The 19,528-nt window shown below is 50.8% G+C and overlaps 1 protein-coding gene across 1 annotated transcript in view; it reads left to right on the top strand.

Annotated features, from left to right (window-relative positions):
* The window catches only part of OBSCN (obscurin, cytoskeletal calmodulin and titin-interacting RhoGEF), a gene marked incomplete at its 5' end in the record, with an annotated part of 166,694 nt that overhangs the window by 662 nt on the left and 146,504 nt on the right, over positions 1-19,528 (top strand). Inside the window, 8 exon segments of the mRNA XM_011960527.1 lie at positions 390-659; positions 1,091-1,351; positions 1,708-2,016; positions 2,481-2,747; positions 3,341-3,622; positions 3,932-4,207; positions 6,000-6,275; positions 11,146-11,421. Coding sequence (XP_011815917.1) covers positions 390-659; positions 1,091-1,351; positions 1,708-2,016; positions 2,481-2,747; positions 3,341-3,622; positions 3,932-4,207; positions 6,000-6,275; positions 11,146-11,421 — 2,217 coding nt within the window.

Here is a 19,528-nt window from a genome sequence, read left to right as displayed (position 1 = left end):
TGGAGAGGCGTGAGGGGGGCGGGGCCGCAGGGGATCCCACCTCCTCAGCCCTGCCCTCTCCCTCGCGCTGCTCCCTCTCCAACCTCCACCACTCTGCCTTCTGCTCTTCTACTCCCCGCCCCGCAACTTCCCGACTCTCCCCTGCGCCCTTCCCAACCCGTGGCCCCTCTGCCTCCTGCTAGCTCCTTTCCCCACCCCACTCCTCTATCCTGCACCCTCCTCTTTCCAGCCTCCCAGCCCCTCTGCTCCTGTTGCCTACTCCTTCCCACACCCTCACCTCTGCATCCTTCAGTCTCCTTTCCCGCCCACAATCCCCCAATTTCCCCCCACCCCGCCTTCGTCCTGCACTCTCCGGCCCCGCCCCTCTCACCAGTCTCCTCTCCTGGCAGAGCCCGCGGTTCCCTTCAAAAAGCGGCTGCAAGATCTGGAGGTGCGGGAGAAGGAGTCGGCCACGTTCCTGTGCGAGGTGCCCCAGCCGTCCACTGAGGCCGCGTGGTTCAAGGAGGAGACGCGGTTGTGGGCGAGCGCCAAGTACGGCATCGAGGAGGAGGGCACCGAGCGCCGCCTAACCGTGCGCAATGTCTCGGCCGACGACGACGCCGTGTACATCTGCGAGACGCAGGAGGGCAGCCGCACGGTGGCGGAGCTCGCAGTCCAAGGCAGGCGGGGCCGGGCACGGGGCAGCTTCGGGGAGGTAGCGGGGGCAAGGAAGCACCGAAGAGGGAGGCGGGGGGAGTCAGGCCCGACGGGCTGGGCGGGCACGGGGACGAGCAGGGTGTGGACGGGCTGGGCTTGCGAGGTACGAGTTGGGACCGGGGCAGGCAGGGGCGGGACTGGGGCGGGAAGGGCAGGTAAGGTGGGGGCGGAGGAGCAAGCTGGGGCGGGGCACGGGGTGGGGATTAGGGGGAATGGGAGATGTAGTGGGCAGGGGTCTTGCGGGACCGAGCTGGAACTTGAGGCGGCGGGACAGGAAAGGGGTTGAGCGGAGGAGTGAATTGGAGGCAGCCAGGAGACGGGGGCGAGCGGAGGAGCGAGTCTGGAGCGGAGGGTGCAGGGGCTGGTCTGACCGGCCGGGCTCCCTCCACCCCAGGAAACCTCCTCCGAAAGCTCCCTCGGAAGACGGCGGTGCGCGTGGGCGACACGGCCATGTTTTGCGTGGAGCTGGCGGTCCCGGTGGGCCCCGTCCGCTGGGTGCGGAACCAGGAGGAGGTGGTGACCGGGGGCCGTGTAGCCATCTCCGCAGAGGGCACGCGCCACACACTGACCATCTCCCAGTGCTGCCTGGAGGATGTGGGCCAGGTGGTCTTTATGGCTGGTGACTGCCGGACGTCCACCCAGTTCTGCGTGTCGGGTGAGGGCCTGAGGGTGCTCCCAGGATGGCGTTGCTTCCCTGCTGTCTCCCTGGTCCCAGTCCCTTGCCCTCCATTAGCTCAATTCTGTGGGCTTCAGCCTGCTGCTGCACAGAGGGCCGCCGGGGCAAGACCATAGTCCTGGCCCTCCAAGGTTAGGCTCCCTGAGCTCCTGCAGTCTTTCAGCTGCAGCCAGAGAAGTGGCTGCAGGTCTAGGGATGGAGGTTGTGGTTGGTGGTCTAGGTTCCCAGAGCAGCCCCAAGAGAGCTGGGGATCCTGTGATACCCCTCCAGGTGTTTCCAGACCCAGGGCTAGGAAGAGGCTCCCAGTAGGTGACCTCTGCCCACCCTCCACACAGGCCCCAGGAAGCCTCCCCTGCAGCCCCCTGTGGATCCTGTGGTGAAGGCCAAGACAGAGAGTTCTGTGATCCTCAGCTGGTCCCCACCACCCCATGGCGAGCGCCCTGTCACCATTGACGGCTACCTGGTAGAGAAGAAGAAACTTGGCACCTACACATGGATCAGGTGCCACGATGCTGAATGGGTGGCTACACCTGAGCTGACCGTGGCTGATGTGGATGAGGAGGGGGACTTCCAGTTCCGAGTGTCAGCTCTCAACAGCTTTGGTCAGAGTCCCTACCTGGAGTTCCCGGGGACTATCCACCTGGGTAGGTGGGGCCTTCCTGTTACAACCTACGGGACTGCTCACCTGCCCTGGGATGCCCCAGGTCCAGCCTCAGGGGAGGTCAGAGTGGCCTCATGAAGACCTTCTGTGGGGAAGGGGGCTGCCAAGGCCTTGCCCTGATGCAGTTTCCATGGTGGGAAGGAGAGGTGACCCCACGACAGGGCCCCCGGGAGCCTGCCTGTCTCCAGCAGACCCAAGGGACAGGGCTCCAGGGCTGCCCCACTCTGGTGAGGCTTATGGGATGCTAGAGGGGTCTCAGGGTGGCTGTACCTTGTCCTTGTTCCTTCATGAGCCTGACTTGTGCTATGGTCGCTCTGTGTGCTGGCCGGGCTTCCTGGAGGAGGGACATTTGGGTCCAGGCTCTGTAGGAAGAGGAGGGGAAGGCAGAAACCCCCTCAGCACTCCGTACTCCTCTTTGGCCCCTTTCTGATGCTGCCCGCCCCACAGCTCCCCAGCTGGCCGTGAGGACACCGCTGAAGGCAGTGCGGGCAGTGGAGGGTGGCGAGGTCACTTTCTCCGTGGACCTTACGGTGGCCTCAGCGGGTGAGTGGTTCCTGGATGGGCAGGCCCTGAAGGCCAGCAGTGTGTTTGAGATCCACTGTGATCGCACCTGGCACATGCTTACCATCCGAGAGGTGCCTGCCAGCCTGCACGGGGCGCAGCTGAAGTTCGTGGCCAATGGCATTGAGAGCAGCATCCGGATGGAGGTCCAGGGTAGGTGCAGTGTCCCAGCCTGGGACCCTGAGCCTCATTTCTCCAGGGTGGGCTGGGTCAGGGCTCCAGGTAGGGCTGCTACAGGTCTGAGGGCCCCAGGACACCCTTTCAGCCTGCAGGTCACCGGGATGAAGCAGGCAGGGTGGTGGGCGTGCAAGGACTCACCCAGGCTGGCTGGTGGCACTGGTCCCTGGCGTCTGGGTGAGGGCCTGGGGCTGCAGGGATCCTATTGGGCAGAGCCTCATGTCTGTCTCCCTCCTTCCCTCCTTTCCCACTCCTCGCTCCTCTCTCTTGTTCATCTTTTCCCTTCTGTTTCTTTCCTGCTTCTCTCTGTCTCTGCTGGCCCATGCCTGGCTGTTCCACCTCTGTCTCCCCTGCTTCTCTGGTATATTTGTGACCTCTGTTCTGCCATTTTCTCCCCTGCCTGCCTCTCCCTCTCTATCCTCCCGTGCTGTTCTCCTGGGTCCCTCCCTTTATCTCTTTCTCTGCCCCGTGTCTGTCTCTCCTTGTCTCCCCTTCCGTCCATTCCCCTCTGTCCACCTTTCTGTGCCCCTCCATCCATTCCCCTCTGGCCATGCATATCCGGTCCCCAGCGGCACCAGGGCTGACTCTCCACAAGCCGCCAGCCTCAGGTGCCCGGGAGGTGCTGGCTCGGCTGCATGAGGAGGCGCAGCTGCTGGCTGAGCTGTCAGATCAGGCTGCGGCTGTGACGTGGCTGAAGGATGGTCGCATGCTGCCCCCAGGCCCCAAGTATGAGGTGCAGGCATCAGCCGGGAGGCGGGTGCTCCTTGTGCGAGATGTGGCCCGGGAAGATGCAGGCCTCTATGAGTGCGTCAGCTGCGGGGGCCGCATTGCCTACCAGCTGTCCGTGCAAGGTGGGGGCAGCTGGCAGCCTCTGCAGGGTTCTCTGACTTTGTGGGGAGGGTGAGGGACAGGGCAGTGGGGGCAAGCCCAGCTTGGTAGGAGAAGGGACTCTGTAACTGGGTGGTTGCTCTGGTGGGCACAAGTCCCAAGGTTAGAGTCAGCAGGCCGAGCTGGTTGCTTGCCCAGCAGGGTCCCTCTGGTCTGGTGAGCCTGGGTGTCCTGTGTGGTCCCAGAAGCCGGAGCAGCTCCAGCTTGTGAGCACTGTGGCTGAGTTTGTGCTCAGGGCCTCTGCAGTCCCTGACCCGCCCTGTGTCCTGCAGGCCTCCCGTGCTTTCTGCACAAGGACATGGCAGGCAGCTGTGTGGATGCCCTGGCTGGGGGCCCGGTGCAGTTTGAGTGTGAGACTTCCGAAGCCCATGTCCACGTGCACTGGTACAAGGATGGCATGGAGCTGGGCCGCTCCAGTGAGCGCTTCTTGCAGGAGGATGTGGGGACGCGGCACCGGCTGGTGGCAGCCACAGTCACCAGGCAGGATGAGGGCACCTACTCCTGCCGTGTGGGCGAGGACTCTGTGGACTTCCGGCTCCGTGTCTCTGGTGAGCATGCTGTGTGTGCATGCGTCCCAGCCCATGCGGGGTGGGGAGCAGGTCTGGCTGCCTCCAGCACAGCAGGATTGATCTTCCTGACCCTTCTTTTCTCCAGCAAATGGTTCAGGGTGTCAACTGAAAAAAAAATCAAGGTTTTAAAAGAATTAGTTTTATTCAGAAGGCTCGAGAATTGTGGCCCAAGAGAGTCTTTCAAACTTTCTATTAAGTTGCTCCGAAGCAGAGTTTTGCAGGTCATACATAGGTGTGGAAGGCTCTGCAGCTGCTCAGAAGGTACCTTTAGAGCCAGAGCTCCTCACAGCTTGGGTGCACCTGGTTACAGATGACAGAGGCACAGTCGTGAATACTGCCAGATGTTATCTCACATGCAGGGAGAAAAAGGGACCCGCACCATTGAACTTACCTTTCCTAAAATTGCCGTACTTCAGGCAAGAGACATGGGAACCTGCGCTCTGTCCCCCAGGGCTGTGCTCACTAACTGGGCCAGGATTGGTGAATTCTGCTGGCAGACCAGGATGAGCAAACATAGCTTCTTATGTTTGCTGCCTTGTCCCAGAGGACATTTGCTTCTCTGTTTGGGAAAAGAATGACATGAAAAACTGATGTTTACATGGGTAAAGAATCTAAATGTAGAAAATAAGAAAAGATAACATGAAGGAAATTGTGGAAAGTGGACATGGACTTGGATTTTTTAGGCTTTAGGAGAATCTTTTCCATCTGCACCTGGGCCTCTGTCTTCTGTTGGGTGCGGTGGTGCCATCTCGGCTCACTGAAGCCTCAACTTCACAGACTCAAGCAATCCTCCCCCCTCAGCCTCCCAAGTAGCTGGGACCACAGGCGCGCGCTATCAAGCCCAGCTAATTTGTGTATTTTTTGTAGAGATGAGGTCTTGCTATGTTGCCCAGGCTTGTCTCAAGCAATCCTCTTGGCTCGGCCTCCCAAAGTGCTTGGGCCAAAAATGTTTCTAAAGCCCTTCTCTTCGTTTTTAAGATGAGAGGACTGAGGCTGAGCGGAGTCACAGATGGGAGTGTCTTTGACAGGTTAAGATTTGAATGTAGGTGGCTCTGAGCCCTGGCTCTTTCTGGAAGCCTCCTGGGCCCAGAGATGTTGGCTGGGAGGCTGAAGGAGGAACACAGAGGGCTTCTCAGGGAGCATGGCTGTGGGACCTCCGTGGGCCGGGTCCCGCTCACATATGCCACGACAGGGAGGGCCCAAAGGCCAGGCTCTGGAAAACTATCCTGCTGGCTTCCAGGGGGAGGTATGTGGGCATTTAATATGTAAAAGTTTAAAAATCATGCCAGCCCAGCCCTCTAACTTTCACAGTCCAATGGCCAATTCATTCACAATGCAGAACACACCCTGTGCCTGCTCTCTGTTGTTTGAGTAATCGGGAGCATCTGTGAAGCTGAACCTTCTCTCTGTCTTGGTCCACATTATGGCCTGTGTCCATAGGCGGTGGACCTCCAGGATGGGCGGGAGTTTAGGGGAGGGAGAGACAGCATGCTGGGCCTGTGAAGGACACTCAGGCCACAAGGCCCTATTGACAGCTTCTCGTAGGCACACGCCCCGCCCTCCTGGAGCATGCTAGGGCCTTCACTGGGCAGGGGTTGGGCATCACAGCTGCCTGTGCATGGGAAGAGCTACGCCTGAGCACACGGACCATGGAGGAGCCTGTGGCAGGACTGTGCATGCCTGGGGTACAGAATCTGATAACCAAGAAGCAGGCCCTGCAAACCTCACTTGGAAGGGCCTCTGACCCCACCTTCCCCCTTATCCATCCCAGAGCCCAAGGCGGTGTTTGCCAAGGAGCAGCCGGCTCGCAGGGAGGTTCAGGCCGAGGCGGGGGCCAGCGCCACGCTGAGCTGTGAGGTGGCCCAGGACCAGACGGAGGTGACATGGTACAAGGACGGGAAGAAGCTGAGCTCCAGCTTGAAAGTGCACGTGGAGGCCGTGGGCTGTACGCGGAGGCTGGTGGTGCAGCAGGCGGGCCAGGCAGACGCTGGGGAGTACAGCTGTGAGGCGAGGGGACAGAGGGTCTCTTTCTGCTTGGATGTTGCAGGTGGGTCCCTAGTGGCACGGTCAGCGCCTGTCCAGGTGGTGGAGTGTGTGCTGCACTGGCACTCAGCACCTCTGCCCCTCTCTGCATCTCCTGTTCCTGACCTGTAAGGGAAGGCTGTGCTGCCTGCAGCAGTTCTGTTAGAAAATCCAGCATTCTTGTGCACACCCACAGAGCACCGTGCTCACTAGGCAGGATCCCTTGTATGTTTATTCAGAAGCCTGTTTTCTGCTCCTGGTTGAGACCTTTCGCAGACCAGTGGCTTTTGTCTTTGTTCTGAGGGAGCTGCAGTTGTGCCTTTTGTTTAGGGCGCTGCAGTCTCAGCTGACCATGGAGTCTCCTCTCCCGTGGGGACCCTTGGTGTGTCCCCTCTGCTCCCAGACTCAGCATGTGGGGATGGCATTCCTTGTCTTCCCCTCCTGGCCGCACTGCTGCCTGCAGCTTCTGCCTCTAGAGTAGAAGGAACCAGGAAGGTGCCGGAAGCTCACGCTTGACTGGAGTTGCCTTAAGATGACCTTGTGTGGGCCCCGCCAGGGCTTTACAGTGAGCCCGCCTGGTGGGTTCATCGGCAGCCCCATCACCTGTCCCTGAGGGTCCACATGCATGTGCCCTGCTGAGGTCATGCTTTCCTCAGGGCCACCTCATTCTCTTCCTCTGCTTCCTAAAACACCAGACATCATCTTCTTCCTGCAGAGGACGCTGGAACCTCTGGGCAGTCCTGTCGCTCCTGCACACCCCTTCTTCTGCCTTGGCTCAGCCCGATCCTGGCCGAGGAAATCCTGTGCATCTGTCGCTTGTGTGATTCGGGGAGGCCTCTGGCCGCTCCCACCTTAGTGTTTAGGCTTTTCGGTGGGAGGCAGAATGCCCCGGTGGTTGGCGACCAGCTCTGGGACAGCTTTGGCGCCATTCCCAATGGGGTAAATGAACCCACCCCTGCCCATCTCAAGCTACACACGTGGCTTTGCTGAGTTTGGGATTGGGAAAGATGGTGGTGGCTCTCAGGAGCGTAGTGCCCTGGTGCCTATAGGTGCTCCGTGTGTCCCCTGGAGGTGTTGGTCTTGGTTGTAGGGGGAGCAGCCCTCTCCTCTCAGTGCTCCGTGGGTGGGGGATGGGACCTGCAGCACGTCCTTATCCAGTGAGGTCCTTTCCCAAGACCCTCCTCCGTAGCTGCCATACTGCTGTGGCTGCTACCCTGTGTGCAGGGAGAGGGTCAAATCAGCAAAACTGGTTGTTTTTTTTTTGGTAATTTTTTGTTGGTTTTTTTCTTTTTGCTGATTTTTTTCAAGATTTGTCTCTCCTCCTGACTTCCTATGTTGGAGTATCATATCTACTTTGTCTTGGTCCCTGAGTTAAAATTTCCAGTGTAATATCTGATTGCACATATAAAGCTGTCTTTGTTATCATGAAATTAAGGAAGCTCTGGTGCCAACAGTTTTTTTGTTTTGTTTTGTTTTGAGACGGAGTCTCATTGTGTCACCCAGGCTGGAGTGCAGTGATGTGATCTTGGCTCACTGCAGCCTCAACCTTTTAGGTTCAAGTGATCCTCCTGACTTGGCCTCCTGAGTTGCTGGAACCACAGGCATGTGCCACCACACGTGGTTATTTTTTAAGCAATTTTTTGTGGAGATGGAGTCTTGCTGTGTTGCCCAGGCTGGTCTTGAACTCCTGGCCTCAAGCAGTCCCCCTGCCTTGACCTCCCAAAGTGCTGGAATTACAGGTGAGAGCCACTGCACGTGACCAACAATTCTTTTTTCTTTTTGAAGTGGAGTCTCGCTCTGTCGCCCAGGCTGGAATGCAGTAGCGCAGTCTCAGCTTACTGCAACCTCCACCTTCCAAGTTCAAGCGATTCTCCTGCCTCAGCATCCTGAGTAGCTGGGATTACAGGCGCCCGCCACCACCCCCAGCTAATTTTTTTATTTTTTATTTTTAGTAGAGACAAGGGTTTTGCCATGTTTACTAGGCTGGTCTTGAACTCTTGACCTCAAATGATCCACCTGCCTCGGCCTCCCAACATGCTGGGATTACAGACATAAGCCACTGCGCCTGGCCCAACAAGTTTTTAATAATGACGTTTGAGATATAATCGATGCACAGATTTTAAGTGTATCATTTGAGGGATTTTGGAAAATGTAGATACCGTGCATCACCATGTCCGCATCAAGGTACTGAGCATCTCTGTCCTGCTAGAAAGTTCCCTCATGCAGTCTACCCTCCACCTTGCCCCAGGCAACTGCTGTCCTGATTCTCTCCCCATAGGTCAGTTGTGCCTTTTCTTTCTTTCTTTCTTTCTTTCTTTCTTTCTTTCTTTCTTTCTTTCTTTCTTTCCTTTTCTTTTTTTTTTTTTTTTTTTTTTTGAGATGGAGTCTCACTTTGTCTCCCAGGCTGGAGTGCAATGGCGTGATCCCAGCTCACTGCAAGCTCTGCCTCCCTGGTTCATGCCATTCTCCTGCCTCAGCCTCCCGAGTAGCTGGGACGACAGGTGCCTGCCACCATGCCTGGCTAATTTTTTTGTATTTTTAGTACAGACAGGGTTTCACTGTGTTAGCCAGGATGGTCTCGATCTCCTGACCTTGTGATCCACCCACCTTGGCCTCCCAAAGTGCTGGGATTACAGGCGTGAGCCACCGCGCCTGGCCCAGTTCTAGAACATCATTGAAATGTTCAGAAACCCACCCTCTACAAAATGACTTGAAATGGGACATCAAATGTATAAGGAACTTTGAAAAAAGGGATTGCCCAGGGACCAAAAAATAAGAGGGAACTGTAGGATGGGTGCAGTGGCTCACATTTGTAGTCCCAACACTTTGGTGGGCCAAGGAGGGAGGATCACTTGAGACAGAAATTTCAATACTAGCCTGGGCAACATAGTGAGACCCTGCCTTTACAAAACATAAAAAGTAGAATAATAATAATAATAATAATAATAATAATAAACAAAAGAATGACTGGGTGAAGTTGGGGTCTGTGTGTACTTTGCAGTACCATAAAGCAGTCAAAACGAGCATAGGGCTGCGCATTACAGCTGAAGAAGGGCGATCGATGCACGCGGCGTTGTGCTGGAAAAGCAGGTTACAAAGCACAGCTTGACATTCTGTGTTTAGTGGTTAACAACACGCAGTGGCAGCAACACGTGGCAGCTGCGGTTTGTCTCCTGCCTGGAATGTCCGGAGATGCTCTTCTTAGAGTGCCACACCTCTCACCTGTGTGAATCCTTGGTCATTCTATTCCAGACAGCAGGAAGTCGATGTGCAGAGGTGAAGTCACTTTGTCCAAGGTCACACCATGGGTAAACGGTTGAACAGAGCAGCCTGACTTGCACATTCACCCTCAATAAACACACATACCGAGACAATAAAAGGAGATTCCAAAACCAGGATTCAGGCTGGGGTTACCTCTGAGGGGCTGGGAACTAGTGGTGATGGCGTTCTTCTTTCTTTACCAGGTGGGGAGTGTGTGGGTGTTCATTGTATTGATGTTTTCTTTATTTTCTGCATATTTTTTCTTACCCACTGATCAACAGCATGTACATATTGTTTAGAAGTAGGAAGGCAGAACTCGGGGAAAAATGAAAGGACTTTAAATTGGAGTTTCTGCAGAGCTAGGTACGGTGTGGGGCCAGGTGGAGGGGTAGGGTGTGGTGTTTTGGTGTGTTTTAGCTTATTTTTATTTATTTATTTTTTTGTGGTACTCTAGTTTTTAATACTATTTTGTCTGCATGTGTATTTGTAGCTAGTTAATGGGCACAGATAGCACCTAAAAAGAAAACTGTTCTGTCTGATTTCATATATTCAAAGTTCGAAGACAGGTTCTATGGTTAGGAATGAGAATGGTGGTTGCTTTTGTAGGGGAGGCAACTGGGAGCTGTGTGGGTGTGGAGTGTGGGTTACATAGGTGCACACATCTGTCAGAACTCACAGAATTGTGCACCAGATCTGTGCATATCACTATGTGTACATGTTACCCTAGTTAAGAGGTAGCATAAGGGATTTTCGTTTTTAGAGACAGGATTTTGTTCTGTTGCCCAGGCTGGAGTACAGTGGTGCAGTCAGGGCTTACTGCAGCTTTGACCTCCCAGGCTCAAGCAATCCTCCCACCTCTGCCTCGTGAGGAGCTGGGTACTCACATACCACTGTGCTCAGCTAATTTTTTAATTTTTTGTAAAGGGAGGGTCTCACTATGTTGTCCTGGCTGGTCTTGAACTCCTGAGCTCAAGCGATCCATCCAGCTTGCCCTCCCGAAGTGCTAGGATTATAGGCATGAGCCACTGTGCCCGGCCTCATAAGCAATTTTTCAATGTATGAGTTTCCTCTCTGTGTTGAGGGAAACCCCAGACAGATACAGAGCAGCTCTGGCTTTAGTGCAAACCAGGGGAGAAGTGGCCGGGGGATGATCTGTTTGGGTCATGGTTTTGTGGGAGAGAGGTTCCCACATGTCCTGTGATTTTCAGCGTGAACCCAAGAGGGTGTCTGTGTTTGCTATTTCTCCAGGCTTTCTGGGTTCTCAGGCAGAGTTTTCATAAGTGCCGAGGGCATGATGTGGGTGTTTCACACAGTACCAGCAGCTTTTCCTTTCAAAGGGGAACTCTGCCAGGGTGGTGCTTTTTTCTAAGGCGTTACGGAATGTTTGGACTCCAGAGTATCTGCTACATGTTGCTGATGGGCCTTGGGAAATTCTTCCCCATGCTGATGCTTGAAGCTTCCAATATGTGTTCTCTCTTGCTCAAACCCTCCGGCTGGCGGTTAGTGAGGCCACTTTCATGGGCCACAGACAGCCCGTCATCAGTGGGCTCCAGCCTGAGCAGCCTCTGCATCTGAAACTTCAGTTTCTGTGTGCTGGAGTCTCTGACTATGCATCCTTCTGTGTCCATCCCCAGAGCCCAAGGTGGTGTTTGCCAAGGAGCAGCTGGCACACAGGAAGCTGCAGGCAGAGGCAGGAGCCAGTGCCACACTGAGCTGCAAGGTGGCCCAGGCCCAGGCAGAAGTGATGTGGTACAAGGACGGGAAGAAGCTGAGCTCCAGCTCGAAAGTGCGCATGGAGGCCACAGGCTGCACGCGAAAGCTGGTTTTGCAGCAGGCAGGCCAGGCGGATGCCGGGGAGTACATCTGCGAGGCTGGGGGCCAGAGGCTGTCCTTCCATCTGGACGTCAAAGGTCAGTTGATCGAGCAGACACTTGAGCATCTCATGGGAGCAGGCCTGGGGGCAGTGTTTCAGCATAGGCTGGGACAGTGCTTGGCAGCCTCCTAAGGGCCTGTTTCAGCTAGTTATCTGCTGCTGAGTAACAGATCACTCCAAACTTAGAGGCCTGAAAGAATGATCAGTTTACCTCTCACCATTTTACAGGTTGAGAATTTGGTCAGAGCTCAGCAGGGGTGGCTCATCTGTGCTTCATGTGGTGTTGGCTGGGGCTGGGGGATCTGACTGGCCTCATTGGTGCACCTGACCGAGGTCCAAGCTGGGATGGCTCCAGTGGATGGTGGATGGCCAGGAGGATAGGCCTGTCTCTTCTTTTGGTGTCAGCTGGCCTCACTCCCATACCTGCAACCTCATTCTTTCCTCTGTGGTCACTCTCTTTTTGGGCTTCTTTCCATAGTGACTGGATTCTTCTCCTAGGGAATGGTAGAAACTATGAGGCTTGTTAACCTGGGTTCTCAGGACTCCCAGAGTGTTACTTTCCCCCATGTTCTGTTGCTCAAAGCTAAGCATAAGGCCAGCCTAGTCTGCAGGAACTTGGGTGTAGGGAAGTAGACCCTACTGTCAGTGGGGGAGTGGCATGTCCTGTTGTAGAACATTGTGCACCCAGGGCATCTTGACTCATCACAACCTTTTTAACAGTTTATCACAAGGACATGGGCTCTGTTTAATTCTCTGCCATCCTGAACATGTTATCTTTTTCTTTCAAATGCTTGCCTCATGGTCACAAGGTGGCTTCCATAGCTCCAGCCATCATGTTCAAGATGGGAAGATGTAGAAAGGGTGTGTATTAGTTTTTTTGTTTTCTGCTTATTTTTTTCAACTGCTTTGCAACAAATTACCACCAATTTAATGGCTTGAAACAATGCTCACTGAGTAGCTCACAGTTCTGTAAGTCAGAAGTACAGGCATGGTGCGCCTGGGTTCTCTGTTCAGGGTCTCAGAAGCTGAAGTCAGGTGCCTGCTGATTAGTTCTCTTGGTTCCTGTTTCTAGCTTACCCAAGTTGTTGGCAGAATTCAATTCCTTGCAATTGTGGGTCTGTGAGCCCATGGGTCCGAGACCCTATTTCTTGGCTGGCTGTCAGCCAGGGAGCTGCTGTCATATCCTAGAGGCCACCTCATTCTTTGCCATGTGGCCTTCGTCATCAGGCCAGTAATGGATAATCTCCCTTGTGTCGTGTCACTCTCAGACTTCAAATCTCTTTTGCCAGGGAAGAAACCTCTCCCATTTATGGCCTCACCTGATTAGGTCCAGCCCACCCAAGATCATCTTCCTTTCGAGGAACTTAAAGTCAACTGATTTGAGGCCCCATTCCATCTGCAGATTTCCTTCACAGCAGCACCTAGATTTAGTATTTGGACATTCTTAGAATTCTGCCTCCCTCATTGTGGATGTTTCTGGCTGTCTCTTCTGTTTGGAAAACAAAAACTTTTCTTGGAGTAGGGAGTACATCAACCCCCATGCCTCCCTGACTTGGTGGGGTCTTGCAGCCATGCTCAGCTCCAGGTAACCTGGAGAATGTGCCCCTGGCCTTACAGCCTTGGCAGGGGGACGTGAAGGAGGAGGAGGTGGACCTGTGGTGGGAGAAGCTGGCCTGGGACTGGCCCCGCAGCTCATACCCCATAGCCTGGGTTTCCACCCCTTTCTGAGGCAGGCTGGCGTTGGGATCGGCATGTGTGTGGGGTCAGACTACCACTTGTGTCTCATTCCTGTCTGTCTCCTGAGTGACCTTGGGCGAGTTGTTGATGTTGTTTCATCCCCAAATTCACATCCACCTGGAACCTCAGAATGGGGCCTTATTTGGAAACAGGGTCTTTGCAGATATAATTAAGTGAGGCACCTTGTGATGAGGTCATGGACTAGGCTGGGCCCTGAGTCCAGTGGCAGTGTCCTTAGACAGACAGAGGCACATACAGAGGAGGCAACCATGAGAGACGGAGGCTGACACTGGAGCGATGAGGCCACAAGCCCAGAGATGCCAGGAGCCCCTAGGAACTGGGAGAGGCAGGGTGGGTCCTCCCCTAGAGCCTCCTGAGGGAGCACAGCCCTGGTACACCTTGATCTCAAACTTCTGGCCTCCAGAACTGTAAGAGGATGATTTTCTGTCATTCTGAGCCATTTATCTTGTGGTGAGCTCTTATGGCAGCCCCCATAAACTCAGACAGTTGGCCTCTCTGTGCCTCAGTTTCCTCATCTATAACATGGGAGTCATGATTGTGGCATCTGGGGACTGTGCCTGTGCAGTGCACTGTGAATTATAGCTGCCGGGATTGGATTTTGGGTGATAAATAGGTCAAGGAAGGAGGGCACAGCCAGCCTGGTGGTGTAGACACTGGCTAGCCTTCACCCCAGAGGGCCATGGTGCGGGGTGGGAGGGGATGGAGGTGTGCCAGGCTGCAGGAGCTCAGAGGCACTAGTTGCCAGCAGAGTGGGCACCAGGGTTTCTGGAAAGGTCTCAGTGGCAGTGGCTCATCCAGCCTGTTTCCCTGTCTGTAAAATGCGGATCCCAAGTGTACCCGGCTCTGAGGGCAGGAGAGGGGATTAACATGAGATGGTGCTTGTCAGGGGCTACACTAATTGCTTCATCCTGTCTTCCTGCTGCTGTTTTTACCCCTGGGGTGACGCATGACTCAGACACTAGGGGGCCCAGGCTTGCACATCTGAGGATTCTGTCACATTTGTGCACCAAGTAGAGAAGCAGACAATGTCTGCAGCATGGGCCAGGGGTCCTGTGTGGCCACACAGAGGAATGCTGATGTTCAGCAAGTGCCTTGGTCCATGAGGGCTGCTAGAGCAGAGCACCATAGCCTGGGTAGCTCAGAATCCACAGAAGTGTGAAGCGTGCTACTTGCAGAAGTCCAAGAGTAAGGTGCCAGCAGATTCGGTGTCTGGGGAGGCCACTTCCTGGTTCGTAGACGGTGCCTTCTCACTGAGTCTTCACAGTGGAAGGGACAAGGGAGCTTTTGGAGTCTCTTTTATAAGGGCATTCATCTCATTCATGACGCAACTGCCTCCTAAAGGCTCCTCCTTCTAACACCATGACCTTGGGGATAAGGATTTCAATGTGGGAATTTTGGGGGCCACAGACATTCCAACCATAGCAGTGAGAATGTAGGTGCTAGGTTTTGTGTCGCTCTCAGGGTTTTACCCCAAAGGCAGGACTGGCAGGCTAGCGTGTTCTCTGCGTAAATGCTTTTGTTAAATTGACTTCTTAATATATTGTATCATGCCCATCTGCTATTCTTGGAATATTGTGCCCCCTCCACAGTTCATGTTGAAACTTAGTCCCCTGAGCAACAGTCTTAAGAGGGGGTCTTTGGGAGGTGATTAGGCATCGAAGGCTCCACCCTCGTGAATGGATGAGTACCCTTAGATTATAAAAGGGCGAGTTCACCACTTCCATCCTGTCTCCCATGTGAGACACAGCAATAATGCGCTGTCTTGGAAGCAGAGAGCAGCCCTCACCAGGCAGCTGAACTTGCCGGCACCTTTTCATTTGTTTGGTTTTTGAGACGGTCCTGCTGTGTCACCCAGACTGGAGTGCAGTGGTGTGACCATGACTCACTGCAGCCTCGACCGCCTGGGCTCAAGCAATCCTCCCACCTCAGCCTCCTGAGTAGCTGGAACTATAGGCACGTGCCACCATACCTGGCTAATTTTCTCAATTTTTTGTTTGTAGAGATGGGGTCTTGCAATGTTGCCCAGGCTTATCTCAAACTTCTGGGCTCAAGCAATCCTCACAGCTCAGCTTCCCAAAGTGCTGGGATTATAGGAATGAACCACTGCACCAGACCTGATTGATTTTTTAAAGTATGTAATTCACGTAACATAAAATTCACCCTTTTATAGTGTACGATTTGGTGGTTTCTAGGTTGCACAAACGCACCACAGTCTAATTCCAGAATATTTTCATCAACCCTAAAAGAAACTGTATGCCCCTTTGTAGTCATTCCCCATTCCCCTTCCCCTCAGCACTTAGCAACCACTAACGTGCTTTGTCTCCCTGGATTTGCCTGTTCTGGACATTTCATTTAAACAGAATCATATAATATGTGGCCTTTTATGTCTGTCTTTTTTCACTGGGCATGATGTTTTCAAGGCTTATCATGTTGTAACATGTATCAGTACTTCCTTTTCATAGCTGAGTCACATTCCATTGTATGAACAGATCACATTTTGTTTATCTATGCATCAGTGGACAGGCATTTGAATTGTTCCCACTCTGGCAACTGTACATTATACTGCTATAAACATTTGTATGCAGGCTTTTGTGTGAATGTATGTTGTCAGTTCTCTTGAGTAGATACCTAAAGAGTAGGGTTGCCAGGTCACATGGTAATATTATTTATCTTAGTAAGGAACTGTCAGACTGTTTTCTAGAGTGGCTGCACCATTTTACATTCTTCAATCAGCAGTGTATGAAGGTTCCAGTTTCTCTACATCCTCACCAACTCTTCTTGTTTTCTATTTATTTATTTATATTTTATTTATTCTTTTTTTAAGAGTCAGGATCTCACTCTATTGCCCAAGCTGGAATGCAGTGGTGTGATCATGGTTCACTGCAGCATTGAACTCCTGGGATCAAGCAATCCTCCCATCTTAGCCTCCTGAGGAGCTGGGACTACAGGTGGGCACCACCACACCCAGCTAATTTTTGTATTTTTGGTGGAGATGGGGTTTCGCCATATTGGCCAGGCTGGTCTTGAATTCCTCACCTCAAGTGATCCACCCACCTCAGCCTCCCAAAGTGCTGGGATTACAGGCGTGAGCCACCATGCCCAGCCATGATGCTAGAACTTTTTTTCTGATAAATGATTTGCAAATATTTTCTTTCATTCATTTTTTTGATTATGTCTTTTGCTGCATGAAGCTTTTAATTTTGATAAAGTTTAGGCTGGACATAGTGATGTGCGCCTGTAATCCCACCTACTTGGGAGGCTGAGGTGGGAGGATTGCTTGAACCCAGGAGATTGAAGCTGCAGTGAGCTATGATTGCACCACTTTATTCCAGCCTGGGCAACAGAGTGAGACCCTGTCTAAAAAAGAAATGTTTTCTTAATAAAGCTTAATTTGTCCTCTTTTGCTGCTTGTGTGTTAGGTGTCATTCCTAAGAAACCATTGCCCAATCCAAGGTCATGAGATATACACCTCTGTTTTCTTCTAAGATTTTAGTAGTTTTAGCTCTTACATTTAGGATTTTGATCTATTTTAAGTTAATTTTTGAACATGATGTGAAACAGTGGTCCACCTTCATCATTTGCATGTGGAAATCCAGTTGTTCTAGCATCATTTGTTGAAGACATTTTTCTCCATTGAATTTTCTTGGCACCCTTGACTGTAAATGTAAAGGGTTTATTTCAGGATTCTCAATTCTATTCCATTGATTTCTAAGTTTATCCTTATGTCAATACCACAGTCTTGATTACCATATCTTTGCAGTAAGTTTTGAAATTAGAAAGTGTGAATTTTCCAACTTTGTGTTTTTTCAAGATTGTTTTGGTTATTCAAGGTCTACTACATTTCCATATGAATTTTAGAATCAGGTTTTCAAATTTTGGAAAAGAGATAGGTGGGGTTTTGATAGGGTTTGCATTGAATGTGTAGATCAATTTCGGGAGTATTGCCATTTCTTGTAATCCATGAGTATGGGATACATTTCTGTTTATCTGGGTCTTTTAAGATTTCTTTCAATGGTGTTTTCTAATTGTCAACATATAAAGTTTACAGTTCCTTTGTAAATTTATTGCTAAGTAGTTAATATTTTGAATGCTACTCTCCTTGGAACTGTTTTCGTAATTTCAGTTTTGGAGTGCCATTGCTAAGGTACAGAAATAGAATTGACTTTTATATGTTGGTCTTGTATCCTGCAACCTTGTTGAACTTGTTGATTAGCTCTAATAGTTCTTTTGTGAATTCCTGAGGATTTTTTGTACACAAGATTGTGCTATCTCTGAATAGAGACAGTTTTACTTCCTACTTTGGGACGTTTCTTTTTTTTAAAGTGTAAGCATTTACAGCTGTGCGTGTCCCCCGAGCAGTGCTTTCACTGTAGTTTTGGTATGTTGTGTTTTCATTTTCATTCATCTTATTTTCTAATTTTTCTTTTAATTTCTTTTCTAAAAGTGTGTTGCTTTATTTCCACATATTTATGTATTTTCCAGTTTTCTTTCTGTTTTCTAGCTTTATTCCATCATGGTCAGAGAAGATACTTTGCCTGACTTCAACTCATAAAAATGTATTTTGTGGCCTAATAGATGGTCTGTCCTGGACAGTGTTTCATACACACTTGAGGAAAATGTGTATTTTTCTCCTGTTGGTTGGAATATTCTATACAGTCTTTTGTTGACTGGAATATTCTATACAGTGTTCCCTGTGGGGGATAGGTTCCAGGACTCCTGTAGATACCAAAATCCATGGATCATCAAGTTCCTTATATAGAATGGTGTAGTGTTTGCATATAACCTACGCATATCCTTCTTTATGTTTTAAATCATCTCTAGATTACTCATAGTACCTAATACAATGTAAATGCTATATAAATAGTTGTTACATGTATTTCTAAAAATTTATATTACTTTTATTGTTGTGTCATCATTTTTTTTCCAGAATATTTTTGATCCTCGGTTGGCTGAATCTGCACACGTGGAACCTGTGAATTTGGAGGGCTGACTGTATAAATCAGTTAGGTCTAGTTGATTTATAGTGTTGTTCAAGTCCTCTTGGTTTTAATAGATCTTTTTTCTAGTCATTCTATTATTGAAAGTGGGGTATTGAAGTCTCCAATATTGTAGACATTTTTTCTTTTTGTAATTCTGTTGATTTTTGCTTCTCATATATTGCCCTCTGCTTTAGGTGAGTATATGTTTATAATTGTGATATCTTATTGAGAGATTGGCCCTTTCACAGTGTGTAATGTTGTCTGTTTCTTCTGGCGGTTTGGTTTTGGGGTCTGCCTTGCCTGGCATTTGGGAGCCGTTCCTGCTCTCTTTTGGCTGCTATGGTTTATGGAGCATCTTCAAGCCTTCCACCTGTTTGCGTCTTTGGCTCTAAAGTGTATGTCTTATAAATAGATGGATAATGACTTTTTAATTAAGAATTAGTTTTATAATTGAGCTGAAATTCACATAACATACAGTTAACCATTTTGAAGTGTACACTTCAGTGGCATTTAATGCATTCTCAATGTTGTGCAACCACCACCTCTGTCTAGTTTCAAAATTTTTCATCAGAAATTTTTCACCAGAACACCCCATAGTCATTGGGTTATTCCTTTACATTCTTCCCTCCCCCCATCATGTGGCCACCCCACATTTTGCTCGTTGTCTCTGTAGATTTGTTTGTTCTGGATACTTCATGTAGTAGAAATCTTGCAATATGTGTCCCTTGTATCTGGTTCTTTTACTTTATGTAAACTTTTCAAGATTCATCCAAGTTGTGCATAACATGTTCCAGTGCTTCATTACTTTATATGGCTCAATAGTGTTCATTGGATGTATATATCACAGCATATCACAGATGCGTTCATTTTTGTTGCTGTTTCTGTTGCTTTTATTTGTATATGTTTAGTGACTTTTCTGAACTAATTCTTTAAAGTCTATGTTCCTTATCATGAGTGGCCACTGAAGCCTCTGCTCAGTGAGCTTATTGGCCAGCTGATGATTAGAACAGTGATTTTACTAGATGTCTCCAACAATAAGTCTCTCTGTCTTTGGGGCCTGTGGGTGGGAATTGGCCCATGCATTCAACACAGCTAGGCAGACGACAGCTCTACCTGTGCCTTTACTTCTGGCCTCACAGAACCTCAAGGCTAGCCAGCTGTGTGAGTGTTAGGTCTTCTCAGATGTTGCCTGAATGTTCACACAGCCTCTGTATATGTATGACCCTCTCTGTGCCCAGGAGTGTGTTGTTGGATCTTTCCAAAGCCTCCTGTGGATGTCTTGTTCTCCAGCATTTCCTTTTAGGCTGGAGACTTTTGATTAGATTATTGTCCATTGCAACCATTCTCCACTGCTTCAAGCAGTCATGGTGTTTGTAATTACCTCTGATATTTTTTCTTTTTTTTTTT

Source organism: Colobus angolensis, unplaced genomic scaffold (genome assembly GCF_000951035.1).
Source record: "Colobus angolensis palliatus isolate OR3802 unplaced genomic scaffold, Cang.pa_1.0 Scaffold511, whole genome shotgun sequence".
Lineage (NCBI taxonomy): Eukaryota > Metazoa > Chordata > Mammalia > Primates > Cercopithecidae > Colobus > Colobus angolensis.
This window is presented reverse-complemented; position numbering and strand designations above follow the sequence as displayed.